Source organism: Bombus flavifrons, chromosome 4 (genome assembly GCF_040668555.2).
Source record: "Bombus flavifrons isolate JBK064 chromosome 4, iyBomFlav1_principal, whole genome shotgun sequence".
Taxonomy (NCBI): domain Eukaryota; kingdom Metazoa; phylum Arthropoda; class Insecta; order Hymenoptera; family Apidae; genus Bombus; species Bombus flavifrons.
Window position 1 is genome coordinate 10,676,621 of NC_138445.1, and position 16,992 is coordinate 10,693,612.

Sequence of the window (16,992 nt, forward strand, 5' to 3'; positions counted from 1 at the left end):
AAGATTTTAAGGTCATTATCATCATTTTTTTGTGGGACCATATATTTGTTTAATACATTAATCCATCCATCTCGATATTTCCTACAAAGATTTAATGTAACAGTTACTTTAACTGTAATTTGTCAAATTGAAGGTATAGAAGTCAAAGAGAATGTAAATACAAGAATACCATTTCGTTCCTTTCTTTGTCTTCGATATACAGAGGAACCTTGATTATCGGAACTAATAATGATAAATGTGTTTGAATTATAGAACAATAGCTTTTTCTGTACTGAGTGTCATATATTTGGAACCATATGGTACTAAGAAACAATTAAACGCTACATAAAATCTTACTCATCCCATACCTTTCTTGTCAATAATACATATTATATTTCTTAATATATTTTTTAATATATATGTCTTAATATATGTAATTCCTTCGAGTTATTTTCATTTTGTAGCTCAAACCATCTAATTCTGTTTTCGAGAGATATCATTAAGTATTTCTTCAAAGCTGTCGTCACTAAATTCGTTCTCGTCTGGAGCCATATTTTCCTTTATAAAATCTATAAGAATATCGGTGATATTTACTTGTCTGTCGATATGTCTTTTATCAATTTCAAACCAGCATATTACAGAGGCTCTGTCACACCCTTCGCATCCTGGTAATCCAAGCAGTAACTGCAATGTTTCATCTATGTCCCTTTCTATTATTTCGAAGTCTTCCGCGCTCTCTTCGCTTTCATGCTTTAAAAGCTTGTTCCACGCGTTTTTCAGTATTGCATTGTTGACATTTAACCAAGCATCACGCATTATGCGACAACAATCCCTGAACTCTAATTTGTCATGATTTATTATGACTTCGTCCTCTGTATGGTAGCAAGGTAATGGCATTATTGTTTTCAGCAAATCTTTTCGGTACATTCGCTTGAAACATGCGATTATTCCATGATCCATTGGTTGTACGAGCGGTGTAACGTCAAATGAAAAATACATGATTTTAACAAATTCATCTTTTGTGTTTACTAACCCGCTTTCGTGATCTGAGCCAGCGTTATCTAGCAACAACAGAGTTTTCTCTCTGCGCCCGGTTTTCATTTGTCTTTCTGTAATTGATTTTAAGAAACATTCATCGAACCATTCATTTAAAATTTTACTGTCCATCCAACCCCTGGTGTTAGCTCTGTACATAATTGACAGATCATCTATATTAAAACCTTTGGCACGTCGAGATTTATCAATTCTGCCTATTATTAATATTGGCAACGTGTGACTTCCGGTGGCATTTGCACAAAGAAATGTAGTAACTTTTTCTTTGAACTTTTTTTTGCTTGTTGTCGTTTTCTCACAATGGAAAATCGAAGTTTCTTCTGGTACTGTCCTCCACATTATTCCTGTGTTATCGGCATTGTAAACGTTGTCCAATGAGTATCCCTCGTTTAACAGAAGTTCTTCAAAGTTATGTTTGGTGATATCCGCTTCAGTTTGATTTGTGGTTCGAAAATGTTCATCGACATCCTTTTCACGGAGATGGTAACGTGATTTAAATTTTGACACCTAACGGGCACTGGCTGTGAAACTAGATTCTCCCTGTAATTTTTCCTTAAATTCCAGAGCTTTTTTGGATACCACTGGTCCTGTCACTCGTATGTTTTTATCTTTATTTCGTAAATACCACTGGTAAAGAAAGTTTTCTAATTCCCTATCCTGTGACGTTTTCAAATAATATGCAGAACAACTAGCAGCCGCTGAGCTGCCCTGGAAATTTTCTATTATCTCTGCTTGGCGTACTTTTATTTTGCCCACAGTGGTAAGTGCAATATTGTACTTTTTTGCTATGGATTTGTGAGTCTCACCATTTCTCATCATTTGAATGATGTCATATTTCTCGGCAACTGTCAACAGTACCCGTCTCCGTTTTGACGTCATTATTGTGTGGAGCGTATTCTAATGTAAATACTGCACTGAAATGTTGTGACGAGATTTTATATAGACGACGATAATTTTGATAGGGGGAAACAAATACTATATGGATTATATACGTATATAACGTGTGTATATAGGTATATATACGTATGTAACGTATGTATATAGGTATATACGTATATACGTATATGAGATACACTATAGAGAATTATACAACATTCTGATGATAGAACGTTCGGATAATGTATGTATGTGATGTATAATCGAGGTTATATTGTATATCAAAATAACATTCGACTAATAAAATAATATTCGACCAAGAGTTGATGGAATTGATGGAAGCAAGCACCATGAAAATGAGAATTTATTATGAGAATAATGAAAATAATTTTATTTGCAAATAGTTTACTAATAAATGGTTTTTTGTAACTGAATTTATATTTCTGTCTATTCTGCAAACGGTAACATTTTCAAGAATACTAATAATCCATTGTTTCTGCGAATATTGCAAAGCTTCTTTTCATGGTTTTATTTTTCGAGTATTTTTACGTAATTTTGTAAGAGCAAAAGATAATGATAATGATAGTTTTTAATGCTTATGTGGAAAAGACTACACAGGACAAAGTTATGCTATTTCGATGAGCACACGTAGTGGTAGATAATGCTTTTTCTAAGAGCCATTTTTTAAATAAGATTTGAAGATCATCATCATTTTTTTGTGGGACCATATATTTGTTTAATACATTAATCGGTCCATCTCGATATTCCCTATAAAGGTTTAAGTTAACAGTTACTTTAACTCTAAGTTTTCAAATTGAAAGTATGAAAGTCAAAGAGAACGTAAAGAGAAGAATACCATTTCGCGTCTTTTCTTGTTTTGCCTATATTACAGAACCTTGATTATGGGAACTAATAATAATAAATATGCGGATAGTAGGAAAACAGCTTTTCGTATGCCCAGTGACATATATTTGAAAGAAAATGGTACAAACAAACAATTGAACGCTACATAAAATCTTACCCATCTCATACCTTACTTGACACTAAAACATATTATATTTCTTTATATATTTAATGTATATGTCTTAATATAAGTAGTTTCTCCGAGTTATTTTCTTTTTGTAGTTCAAATCATCTAGGCCTTTTATGGAGAGCTATCGTCAAGTATATCTTCAAAGTTCTCGTCAGTAGGTTTGTTCGCTTCTGTATCCATAGCTGCATTTATAAAATCTATAAGAGTACTCTTGATATCGACTTGTATGTCGGTATTATGTTTCTTATCGCTTTCAAACCAGTTCATCACAGCGATACTGTCGCACCCTCTGCATCCTGGTATTTTATTCAGTTTTTTAAGTGCTTTATCTATGTCCTTTTTTATTGTTTCGGGGTCTTCCGAACTCTGTTCGCTTTAATCCTTCAAAAGCTTGTCCCACGCGTTTTTTTAGTATTGGATTCTTGACATTTGACCAAACATTACTTGTCATGCGTTAACAATCCCACATATTTAAATGGTATTGGTCGACTATCACTTCTTCCGTTGTATAGGGTTTAGTACATGGAGTTGATGTTTTCAGCAATTCGATTCGGTACATTCGCTTGAAACGTGCGATTATTCCATGATCCATTGGTTGTATGAGCGGTGCAACGTCACATAAAAGATACATGATTTTAAGTAATTCATCTTTTGTACTTATTATCCCGCTTTCGTGATGAGTGGCAACGTTATCTAGCAGCAGCAGAGTTTTCTTTCTGCGCCTGATTTTCTGTTGTCTTTCTGTAACTGATTTTATGAAACATTCATCGAACCATTCATTGAAAAGTTTACTGTCCATGATAGGCTTGGTGTTTGCTTTGTAGATAGTTGACAGAACTCTGGAGGATGTTAAACACGGAGGATCCTTAGTTGTTCCGATTACCAGTACCAGCAACTTTATTTTTTTTAATTTTTTTTTTTTATTTTTCCATTGAGACAACGAACTACAGTGAGATCCGCTATATTGTGAAATGTTAAAAATTGTAAAAGTTATTTATAGAAATTGGAGATAAACAGTAAGTTAAGAAATGTACATATTGAATTTCACAGTTTTCTGATCTGAATCCTATTGAAAAACCAGAGAGGAAATTTTGAGAAGATTCTGCGATCATTTTTGCATTATACCATCCAAACATTATCCTATTCCTATTTGTTAATTACTGTTTACTAATCTTCTATCAAGTCGAAGGAAAGTAAGAATATTTTTAGTCTAAAAACTTTTATCTAGCAGACGATTGGTTGTACGTAGTTATTTCGGTCAGACGAAGGAACCGGTTATCTTTTGAAGAAGCTGAAACACTCGGTGTGAATCGTTGTCAGAGACACCTTTGAGACGGAAGCAATTTTCCGACGCCATCAGGCGTAACGTAAAACACTTCTTGGCGTAGTTCTGGAGGATTTTTTTCCCGTGGATTCATGGCATGAAATGAGGTTCGGCTGTTTCGTTTCTTCGGTGCTGCTTGCTTTAATCGCACAGCGGATCCAAAGGCATAGAGGAATGTGGGGTGTCCGATTAAGCGGGCTCGATTTTATGGTTCTACAATTATTCGAACTACTATTAGTCGGGATCTTCATTAGCCGATGTATCAGGAATGTACGGGCTACTTCGGAATTGCACTGGAGTTCGTTAATTAATTCGTTACCTGAGTTCGTTAAAGGGAACGAGTAAAACCGGGCTTTAACGCCAGGCGTGTTCCAATCTAAAGCTTTCTTATCTCCCATTCTTCCGCTATTGGCAAATTTTCTGATGTCATAATATTTTTATAGTCGATTAAATGGCAAATTGAACCACATTGATTGTCGAATAATAATCTATTTTCTCAGAGATTCGTAGCTTTTTTACAAACAAATTTTTATTCCTGTTGCTAAAAGAATCCCTCTATGTAAGGAACAACATGTTTAAAAAATTTATGGTGTTACGTATAATTTATACATATAGTTCGAAATCCACCATTCTGTAAATTATTTCTGTACAACACAGCGTTGAAAAAGTTTCCAAAAAGCTAGAGATATTGTGAATCATCGTAAAGAATATCTTCAGAGTTTTGCCTTCGTGTTCCAACAGGCGTCAGTCGTAAACGTTAACGTTTCTGACGAAGCTCAGCCATAGTTGAATCTTTTTTCTTTGCATCGAGTGCACGACGATAATCGACTGTATCGATCCCCTTTTACGGTTCGATGGTGTACGCCAGGTGGTTGGCGAGGAAATCGCGCGTCAGAATAGGAACTTGACGAGTGCAAGTGTGAGCGCACTTGCACGAGTAATTATCGAGCGACGCATACAGAGCGTGCCCGGTCTCTGGAGGATTAATTAACTCGTTCTGCTCGCTGGACACCGGCTCATTACGTGGATCGACGAGCCACGCTTCGTTGGTGTTTCACGAATCGCCTCTCCATGCGTGTACATGTTCAATTTTCTCGAATTTACCTTCTAATCCTCGAGACTCGTCCATCTCACTCTGAAAACTCCAAACTACTATCCCGAAACGATGTACATGTTTAGATACCGCCCTGGTTTCTCATTCGACCCGCTAACAGGATCATTTTTCACGTACATTTCAGCGTAACCTTTTCTCCTCTCTCGCTTTTTCTCCCTCTGACGCTTCACAGTTTCATCGAGCAGGCACATAAATTTCAATTTTAAACAGTCTGACGTCTTGCGTGTCCGCAGGAAGGATGATCTGGCGTTGCCCAGGTAGCCACTGAACACGTTGCAAGAGAGTAAAAAAAGGTAAAAGAGGAAAAGAGAGAAAAATAGAAGGAAAAGAAAAAGCGGAAAGGGAGAGACGAGAGTAGGCCGCGATTACGGTATCTGGCTTGATTAAAAGGCCATCCCGTAGAGGCGATATTGATTTTGGTCGATGCTTTTAAAGCGGCTACGGGGGTCCACGAATTAATGTAAAAGCGCGCGCGACCAGGGATAGACACGCTGGATTTTTCATGAAAATTAGCCGGCCGCCGATGTCATTTTACCTCCCACGTGAGAATTCAATTTCTGGAATCTGCCGCGCGATATGATTTACCCGAACGACGGACGTTCGATGCACCGCGCGATCCGATCTCCATGATTCATTTTTAATTTGATCCGCGTTAAGCCGCTCCAGATGAATGTACTGGCTGCGATGCTTGAAAATTTCGCACATAACCATGATGATAATAAATGTCGGTACGGGGAATATTCGTCGTGTGTAGAGAGGAATGTAGAGGATTGTAGTTTGCACTTTATTCAAATTTCACGAAGAAATTCGATATAATATACTTGAAAGCGCGTTGACGAGAATAAGAATAGGAGAACTATCGTAGATTTCAGAAATTTTTATCAAATATATCCCAAGAGAACAACCCATGTATGCACCCGAGGTGGTTTATTATACGTGTTGGTTGGTTTATTAAAGAGACAAGTGAGGAATTCGTAATTGTCAGTTATATTAAAATCATTTTAAGTACAAGCACAGAGATAGTGTATGCCGGTCGTAATCGTCGCTCGCTCAATGCTACTGTTCAACTCTACGCTCACTATTCGACTGTATGACTCGTTATAATGATTCTCCTAGAGAGCACATTCGTCTATTTGTATCGACCGGTGTTATTACAAAAAGTTCAAATGTAACTCCGGTTGACGATTAAAAATAACGGCGATAATATTTTTCCGGAGTTTGTTTACCTTCGAACTTAGTAAACTAAAACAACTTTGGCACTCCAAGGCACAACAATATGAGTCTCTTCCAATTTGAATATTCCATTGACTCATCTGTCGTTACAAACTCTTTTAAAAAGAACTTTGATCTGGTTTCCACGTTTCAATCAAAAGCTAGAGTTCCGTTGTGTCTAACGCTGGACCGACTATATCCAAGTTTTGAATCGAACTTGAAACACGCGACCGTAGAAATCCGTTCCCAGTTGCATCGCTTTTTCACGCTTCACGGCTGCGGAGGCTGCGACGAGCATTAAAGGGGATGAAGCGAGGCGCGTGACACAGATTTAGATAAAAGTGTTGTAGGCTCGGCCCCGGGGCTAGCTTAAGCACGGAATTATAGAATTAGAATCGACGAGATCGCGATATCCCTTTATCGTGCTCCACCACTGGCGTCGCGTAGTTTTCGAGGGGATGATGTTATTTTCTTTCTTTTTATCCATTGGTGGACGAGTGAAAAGAATCATGAAGCGGTGAAAGGGACAAGAAGAGCGAAAGAGAGGACACTGGGCGGTGTAGAGGTGAACGGAACACGTTTGAACGAAAAAAGGGGGTTGAAAGGGGGAGGGGTTTGGTTCCGAGGAATAAATCCGCTCATGCTCGACGTACACGCGCCGGCAGGAACGACGTCCGCTGGTACGTACACCCGCGGGATTTCCATAATTTGAATTGTAAAAGTATTCGGCCTCCAATTGCAGCTTCCGAATTTATGCAGTCCGCCCCCGTGCTGGCTATCCCTTTCGCGACGGCCCTTGAGGGAGACTTCACACGAAACCGAATATCGATGCGTGCCTAGGATCCTCTTTTACGTCTTTTACGGTCTTGAAAATCCTTTTACTAGAATTCAGTGCTTAGAATCTCGCGAAGGATAAGAGCGCCTGAAATTTTTCGTACGTAATTAGGACTAACTGATTCATAAGAAGTAAATGACGGGATGTATCTAGTGGAGTAGATATGGGATGAAGATTGTAATTGATAATTAAAGATGGTTATAGAAAATCGTGTATCGCGGTTGTTTTGAACGATTTTATATTAAAAGATGCGGTTCGTACACATCATTAACATAATTATATTTTTATTAGCTTAATCTCAATCCTTAATCTTACAATTTTTCTTATCTAAACTAGCGGCTACTGAGGCAAACTCGTATAATAAAAAATAAACGGACGATGTACCAGAAGAAAGAATATTCAGTCTGTAACGTAAGTTTCGTATTTACTTGTATTTAAAGTGAGTGGTGAAAACGGTGTCTACAGAAACGACTGCTTCTCCCTATGACGCGTCTGCACCTAAAGCTAAGCATACGAACACGCGAAGAATTCGAAGTTTGCAATCTGTGGAACGTGTACGTGACACTTAATAATCGAAGTCTTGAGGCAAAGACATTTTTAATCATTCCCAGGAATCATGGAGAAAAGCAAAGATTGCAACCGATTCGAGACGTACGAGCAAGACGACATCGAGGGACGCAATCTCCACCGTGCCTCCATTTTCCGTTCGATTCTCGCGTGTGCCATCCCCGGGGACCGCGAACGAGAATTTTCGACGTTGAAAAATGCAAACTGCGTCCTCGACGAGGTGCGTAGCTCCTTCGTTTCGCCCCGGGAATATTTGTCGGTTTTTTTGGCACGGTTCTTCGCTATCGGATAGCGTGGCAGGAACCAAAAGAATTATTATGCCTCTGTCTATGATTTGTCAACCAGATCGTAGACGTGTTCGGAATGTCTTCTTCTCGATATTTCCGCTAAAATATCTCGCCTCCACTTTCGAATACCAAGAAACAGCCATCGAAAGATTATGATTCATATATCGCCTGGAACATATATTCTTTCTTCTATGATTGCTTTGCTCGAATTAGGGATATACGCACGATAAACTCGCGCCCCAACGAGAGACAATGAAGACACTTATTATCGTCGGTGTATTAGGCGAAAAGGGGGAAAATTATTCGATTACGGGGGTGTATCCCAAGGAAAAGGGAGGATAATTGCATTAAGCAAGAGTTTATCATCCGAAATTAGAAGACCAAACGAGAAAAGTTCTTCGATTACCAGCTACATAAGAGGGGAATCCTTTTTTTCTAAGATACTTCATATTCCTTTTCGCCTTCTGTTTTCTTTTTCTTCCATAATCGAAAAAACGTGACTTCCCTTTCACAAATTGAAAATCAAAAACAACATAATTATTAACACGTTCGTTGTAAATTCGATTCAATAATTTTTATTCGTAATATCTGTTTCCACCTATATTGGAAAACTTTACTTGCGTATTTCATGTGAATTTTTAAGAACTTCTTTCAGAATTTCCTGATTTTTAATTCGCGTTTCGCATTTAAGATGTACATAAATTAAAAGTACACGTCAATTCAGATGAACGCAATGAACGTGTTAAGTATCAGAAATCGCGGAGAAACTCATCCCGCGTCGCGTTTCAAAAAGCAACGGCCAGATAAGCCCGACAACTTAGCCGCTAAGCCGTTCTTCCTCAGGATTATCGGTTCAACCGCGACTCCTATTCGTCATATATACGAATCCGTCGGTGCTACCCTCGTTCTATTTCCTGCGGACAATACCCGCCAACCCCCGGATTCGTTTCGTCTTCGTCCATCTCGTTCGGTTGCTTTTTCCCTTTCTTCCTTTTTCTCGACGCGCGTGTGCTCTCGTTGTCTGGCATCCCCGAAGTCTGCAGTGACAGACAGCTTCGAGGGGATGACGTTCGTCGACCGGATGAATCCCAGGAACGTACAGCTACTCGGCCGATCCCAACGTGGAAAAATCCGATCCCCGTGTAAAACGATTTCTCCGATTGAAACGTTCGTTACCAGGGCAAAACTGGTAGGATCTCTAATCCCTGGGACACGTTTGATTTCTGAGAGTAGAGAACGAAACGAGTGTGGAACGAGGAATTAACTTCTGCCGTTTGAAACGGATATCGTGTTGATTTTGCTTCAACTGAAAAAGGTTCGTTTTTACTTTGGGTATTTTTGGTACGTGTCTGTGTTCGATTTGCATCTATGTTGAGTACTTTTTTATGGAAGTTAATAGTATACCAGAAAATATATCGGTAATGTTTCGTTAATGAGTCCTTGACGAATCGTTGATGAATTTACTGTAACCTATTTTTTACGGCACTGTCTGACGGAAAACGAGGGTTCTCGTCCTCGCCACCCTAATTCTGCGGATACGAAACCGTGGAGGGACATCAGGTTGTGACACCAGAGGGACGAGACGAGAGACACCGTGACATTCGCCGTAGAATCTTGATTAAATAAACATGAAGAAAGCCGTTCATCACGCGTCTGAAGGGACGACGTAGCGACCCACTGACACGAAAGAATCACTACGAACTTTGTTTTCGAGGGGAAGCTGAGTCTAGGGGTGTGGGCGTCATTAGGTGCGGATCTTGATGAGAAGTGAGTGACGATTAGGATGCAATTTTGTAAATGAACTACAATTTTATGCGTAATCACGAGTGGATGCTTTATAAAATATACGAAATTTCTTTGTAATTTCCTTTTCTAATATTCGTCGATCGCTATGCAACAACAATCCGTTGTTATATTAAATACAATACAAGAAAAGACAGTAGTCTTTCCTCGAATTATAATTGTTAGTGAAGATAATAACTTTTGACGATTCGTTAGTAGTTCAAATTGATCTTATTCATCAGTCTTTCTAACGATAAAAACAAATTTCTAAGTTACTAACATTGAAAATATCAATTAGTTGCAGTTTATTCTTACGTTCCTTTAATTCTGGCTTAATTATTCAAAGTTGTATAGTTTCTCCCCATCGTCAGCTACCGTTCGCTCTGAATCGGTGTTCTGCATTTTAATTCCAATCGAAGTAATCGCCAATGCACCATAGTCGCGGTATTAACAAGTAATTTATTCTCCAAAACTTTTGGAATCTAATCGCGCCAGGTACTCCGCTCGCGTAATTTTCGATGCTCATATCGGATCGAGGAATTAACGAAGTTGGAGACCCGGGTTTCCGCTCGACAGGTTCTGCCCATCGTCGTTTAGCCTGGTTCGTCGGAAATTAATTCGGACATCCATATATCGATTGGAAGTTGAAGAGACGAAAGTGACGATCTCTGAAAACTCGCCTCATTGATTCCGCGACAGGGTTGTAGCGTATCTGGTCTCGCGAGAGGAGAGAAAAACACTCTACGCAACGTACCGTCTTATCGGGATGATTTACAGAAGGATACAGTGCATATCGCGCGGAAGAAATGCATCACAGAGCGTGCAAGTACGTTCGTCTAGATTTATGGGGATCGTCGAGGAGCATTTCTAACCGGGGTTTCCTTAAAACCCGCCAGGAATTCGCAGTCTTATTCTTGCTTCCGTGCTCTCTCAGAAAGTACTGCCTCACCCACTCGTGGCTAGGAATCAATTTACAGTGTAGTGAAACACGCGAGTGTACGCCTAGCCTTCCTCAGGATCGCCCAGTTTAGAGCATTTCGCGATCTGAATAACCGTGATGAAGGAGACTAGAATTTCCACTGCACTTTTCATGGTTCCTTGTGCTTTCCCTGATTTTTTTTTTATAGAGTAATTGTCTATCTATATTTTGGGATTTTCTTAGGTATTAGAATCAATTTTGTTACAAGAATTTTGAGTAGGGTGATTTTCCTTCGAATTTCATAAGGTGTCTATTGATATATTTTGGAAAGAGATAATTTATTAAATATACTAAATATTATACGTATGTATATTAAGTATATTGTATATACATGCATATCGTATATATGTACATTAAGATTTTGTGTCAAGGGACAGAGATCAGACAAACGATTAGTGAGTATTAAAAAAGCTAACATTTGAAACTAGTTTTAAATTCTTCAGAAAAGTAGTGTACACATATTATGTCCATTATGCTTGTTTTTCACTTAAGATTATGTTTGAACTGAACAGAAACTACATCTTTACATATGTATTATATATACAAGTATTCCTTAAGCAATAAACTATTGTAATCACTTCGATCGATGTAGCATTTATTTCCTTTTAACGTTTCAATTCCTTGAATTATCAAATAGCCCTATATGAAGCTACAACTCTCACCCTCTTCGAAAGAAACTCTTCAACCTTATCGATTTCCAATTTTACTCGGAGCTTCATCTTCCCCACGAATCCATTCATTCTCAGAGCGGCTTCACGCGAATTTCGAACAATACAACGACCACTAATAACACTTTAACGCGTGTTCTATTAACGGGCGTCGCCCGCGCCCTCGAATGGGGATGTAGGAGAAGAAAAAGAGAAAAAGACGATGAAACACAAGGTGAACGAAGAGAACGAGGAGGAGGTGTACGGCGTGTCGTCGAGGGAGGCGAACGGGGTTAGGTAGAAAACCGGCATAAATCACAATTATAATCAACGTGCACGAAAGTTACACCAGGTTCGTCCCCTTTGGCCCCGCTACTCGCGACTGCCGGCGTCGCATGAAAATTTATCGTTTAACTTCGGTTTCCTTCAAGGTCGTTGTCTCTCGCTGCTTTGCATACGTTGCTTCTTTCATGGTTTTTCACGAGTTTCCCAGAGCGAGAAGGGAGAGAATCGCGGGTCTCGTTTGCGTCCCGCTGCTGCGCCTTTCTGTGCCGGAAGCTCGTCGAGACGAACAACGGGAATAGAAAGGAGATTATTCCCCGAACTCTCCGACCGTTTCCTTTCGCGTTAACTATGAAACCTCAGAACTCGGGAACCAAGAGGATAAAGCCAACGAGAATAGCGAATGGAACATTATTTATTCATTTGGTAAGATGTGAAAATATACCGGGTTATTTGAATAGTATGTAGGGTTTTTGAAAATCTATTTGCGTTCTGGTGTGCGTTTGGCGAAATTAAGGGAAGGTTAATTAACGTGAATTTGAACAAATAGTGCTTGGATTGTTGAACACGATGATTGTAGGAAAAAATTCGGAATTTTTTATTAAAGGAGATATTTTTCAAGAAGACGACGATATTAGGTATCTTGTGACACGATGAAAAGTAGGAAAAGAATATTGAAGCTTAGTTGAAATATTAAATTCCAAATAAATCCCAGTCCTCGAATATATTTTGTCTCTAGATATCTTTTCTAATTACACGAAATGGAATACATAGAAATATACGAATGCTACTCGAGGAAAAACCTTCTTCAAAAATTGCCCAATATAGCTTAGGCTCAATGAAAAGAATAGTATGAATTTTTTTCTAATTTCACTACGAATTTCTCTATTAATTCTCCAACATCTTCGTCATACAAGAGCGCGCTATGCAGTAACAACTTACGGCGAAAGACAGGTTGATAATAATTCAATCAGCCAAATCGTGGAAGGGAGAGATTCACGGCCATTGTGACGGACTGGCTGACAGAGTGGGAGAGATCCATTATCAGTTCCGGATCCATGGCGGTAACAATGTCGATGGAAAAAGTTATTAATAGTTACGAGCTGACGGGCCGTATCGGCCTTTTACGGTCGAACAAAAGTTTCTCTCCGGAGAGGAGGAAGCTCGCTCAAGTCGTTAAGAAAGAATTTCCGGCCGATGCTATTCGGGATCCTCGTATGCCTCGCGAAAATATCACCATGATGACAACAACGTCGGCCAAAGGAAAGAGGGAGTATTATTCTATATGGAAGATGGTAAAATGACGAATGAATCACACGAAGTGATATCTCGTGAATCACTAGAAGAGATATTTCAGCCAAGGTCTGGAGGATCGAGCAAGATTTCTTCCATCGAATGATCGAGCGAACGCGAACGCGAGGGTCTACGTCGTGGCGCGACAAAGTATTTCTTGCCACTGAACGGTATCGAATTGCGCGTCGAATCGAATCAATCGGGGGCGTCGCAATACAAAGCGCAGGCACGAAGAGCCTGACCACGCCGAGAGGCACGTACAAAGTGGCCGGGGATAACTGGAAATCTAGTTTCTTCGTTACGTAGACCCTCGCAGGGTGTAAGGGAAAAAGGAAGAAGAAGGAAGAGGATCTCTCGGTACTCTTGGGATGTAGTGATTCATCTAACGTCACATCGATCGGGGAATACTTTGGACGTGGAAATGTGCAAATTGCAAGGATGACGCGAGAAGGGTGAATCGGTAAGAGTTGGGAGAACACGAGGCAAGTGAGGAACAACGGTAATTCGGCGAAGGAGACGATGAGCAAGAGGCAATTAGAGCGATGACAAATCACAAATTAATCGACGGCAATTAGTTGAGGGCTACGGGCGTACAATCGTCGTCGGTAAATTTAATTTCAGGCCAGACTACTTGTTACGCTGCTTAACGATGTAACAAGTTCCACGGAATTAATCCGCCGGTTGCGCTCGGCCGCGAGCCGAGCGTCGCCGCCGCGCCGCCAGTTACCGCGTTCGCCAGTTTGACGATTTCTCATAGCCAAGCCTGTGAATGTACCTCGGGTAATTCTCGCGGAATCAATTACGGCGGTCTCGTCCCGTAACGGATGACCAACCACCCTCGAACCACGCTGCAAGACGAATGATAATCGTTTTTCACCAGATGCCTCGGAACTTTGCATCGTTTCCTCCCTTTCTCCCTGTCTTTCCTTCTCCGTCTCGTTTTCGCTGATATTCCATGCACCCCCAGAAGAGTAGTAAATGGTGGTATGCACCGTGTTCCGCCGCGACGTAATTTCTCGTCACGTCGATGCCAGGAAGAGGAGATGAATTATTCCGCGAGTAATGGCGAACAATTGAAATACCCTTAGTTGCGTCTCCGGAGGCGGTCTAGGTTCTCGGGAGAGAGCCCCTGAAAAATTAACGTTATTCCACCCCGCGTCCGATGGTACAAGGGGGAAGAAATCGGCGATGGAAAGGACAAAGATGACGGATCCGTGGGTGAAGGAATACACGCGGTGCGCTTAATGTTGTGATGATTTGAAATCGATAACGAGAGAGCCGGCCAGCCATGCACAGAAGTCACGCTGAAGTGAATCTCTCCCTCTCACGTAGGCGATGGGCAAAGAGCAAAAGTCGAATCGCATTATCGTCGAGCGGAAGCATCGTATGCCGGCTCTTCAAAGAGTCAACTTGCCCTCGACCGAGCTGTACACGGGTGGATAGAAGGGAAGAAAGGGATAGAAAGGACAGGGATCGAAGTACGACCAAGTAGAATCAAACAACAGGCGGCAGGGGTGGGGTGAGGTGAAACGCGAAGAGAAGAAGAAGGAGAGGAGGGTGTAGGAAGAAGAGCGTAGGAAGAGAAGAACGCATAGATACGAATCAATAGGTAGTAGGTACGTAGCCGAGGCTCCGTTTTACTGGATCTTCCTGTCGGTAATCAAAGATTTATATCTGCAAGGAGAGAGCGTTGCACGGGATGCTGCGCGCGGCGCACGGAGGTTGAAGGAGGCGCACGATCGACGATAGGGGAGGCTGATGTTCGCTACCGAGTTCCGTTCCAAGTGGAGTGACGGGTAAGCGCGCGCGGACTACGATCCGCAGATATCGTGGTCGTCTATGCAAACCGAATAGTAGGATGAATTAATGCCACGGCTACGATACGATATGCTGCTTTTATGTTAATAGCCCGGTGCGTCCACGCTCCGCGACGTACCATTCGCGAGGGAACACTGATGGATGTTTCGCGGTTGCGGCCCAAGATAAGTCGTCCTGCCATTGGCGTAACGATTTCGATGGTACCGCGATAACGAGAGTTAGCCGGTCGCGACTAACCGCGCGAGCGTTCACCGCAGAGATAGAAAAGGAGAGAAGAGCTGCCAGAGAGAAACGTGGCACGAGGTCGTAAATAGAAATCCGTTCGCGTTTATTTTGCACGGCGGAAATATATATCGCTGTCCGGCGATAGGCAGCAATTTCGAATAATTTGGACAGCTCTTATCTTACCGATAACTTATGGATCGAAGTCTACACATCACTCCTAAACCTGTAGTCTAGGCCGTTCTCTGAGTACGTTCGATCGTTCGAGAAAGCACTACAGTTGTTGCTTCGAACTTCGTCTAAGATGTTCGATTTTAACAAGACGCGTGTGCGATGTTCTTGGCATTGTAACCGTTGCTGCTTCTCGAATTCACACTTATCGCGACGAACGTAGCGACGAACTCGTCCCCAAGCATGCATTAGCATACTTAATGGGCCTTTGTTTGGTCAAGTTGAACTACGAATGTCGCGAGCGACACGGTTCGTTAACTTGACCGAATCAAATTACATGAATTTACTGTCCCAACGCCTCCGTGGTATTTCATCGTGGATCTATAGGCACGTGCACACACGGTACCCATCTCTCTCGAGCCGTGTGCCGGTGGTTCCCTGGTCCAGCTGAATCAATTCCGGCAGGACCTTTGCTCTCTTCCTCGCGCGTTCGTTCGTTAAAGCTCAACGATGCATTTAGCCGGAATGATAATTCGAGGCAAACTTGGAAACTTCCATTTACAATTTAGAAACGCTCTTGCCACGGTAATATAGCGTGACAATATTTAATTTGCATTACTTCGTGCCTCGTCACCTTTCACTGGGATGGGGGGAGCCATTATTAAATCACGTTGCCGTGCTAATAGTCGAATCTCTCGAATAGGTTCCCCTAACGAACTCGCTAACGACAAGCGTTTCGGTCGCTTCGTGCAAACTTCGAATGCCTAGTTTGAGGACTGCGTCAATTTTGCCTACCAAATAGGTATGGGAGGTTGGAATAGGAAAATACGAAAAGCTTTTCCATAAATCTAGTAACGATCGATCGATTAAATGATAGACAATATTGTTTTGTTACGTCTCTATCACGTTTTATTTTGTTAACCCCAGAACCACCACTGGCTGAAGTATAAAAAAAAGAAAAAAGAATGGAGGTGAAGAACGAATTATAACTAACGGTGGTTGCAAATGCTTTCATTTCTAGAATTAAAATTGTTTCACCGGAACGTTTCAGGCGTTGTAAAGAGTCAGGCGACCAGAGAAGATAATGGGTAAAGATGATCAAATTCGTGAGATTCTGGAGAACGCGTATCTTCAGGAATCATAGATCAAGGATAGCTGGTTGGAGAACGAAATAAGCATGGTGATTCGGTTGTTTAGAGGATAGGATGTAAAAGTATTTCGAGATTACAGTCAGAAGAGGAGTATGTTATAGTTTTACGCTTGCTTAATACGTTTTTTGTGATTGTAATTTCCTCCGCCGATGCATTCAACAAGTAAAGTACCCGGTACAAGCCGACCAAAGTAACCTACGGAACAAGAAAAAATGGCGGTTTAATGAACATATCGGCAAGCATCCTTGGAAGATTCCGTAGATAAAAGCATCGGGTTGTATCGCGATAAGGGGTTCGGACATCGATGGTATAATGCGGTAATTTGCTGCATAATTCCCATGCTTCCGGCTAGGATTAAATCACCAAT

The 16,992-nt window shown here is 41.0% G+C and overlaps 1 protein-coding gene across 1 annotated transcript; it reads right to left on the bottom strand.

Moving 5' to 3' along the window:
• Positions 1–453: 453 nt before the first annotated feature.
• Positions 454–1,911, bottom strand: LOC138179109 (jerky protein homolog-like). Its single transcript, XM_069111561.1, has 2 exons — positions 1,545–1,911; positions 454–1,460 (listed from the first exon to the last, which is right to left on the bottom strand). The coding sequence occupies exons 1-2, from the start codon at positions 1,909–1,911 to the stop codon at positions 454–456; spliced, it is 1,374 nt and encodes a 457-aa protein (XP_068967662.1).
• Between the last annotated feature and the right edge of the window lie 15,081 nt (positions 1,912–16,992).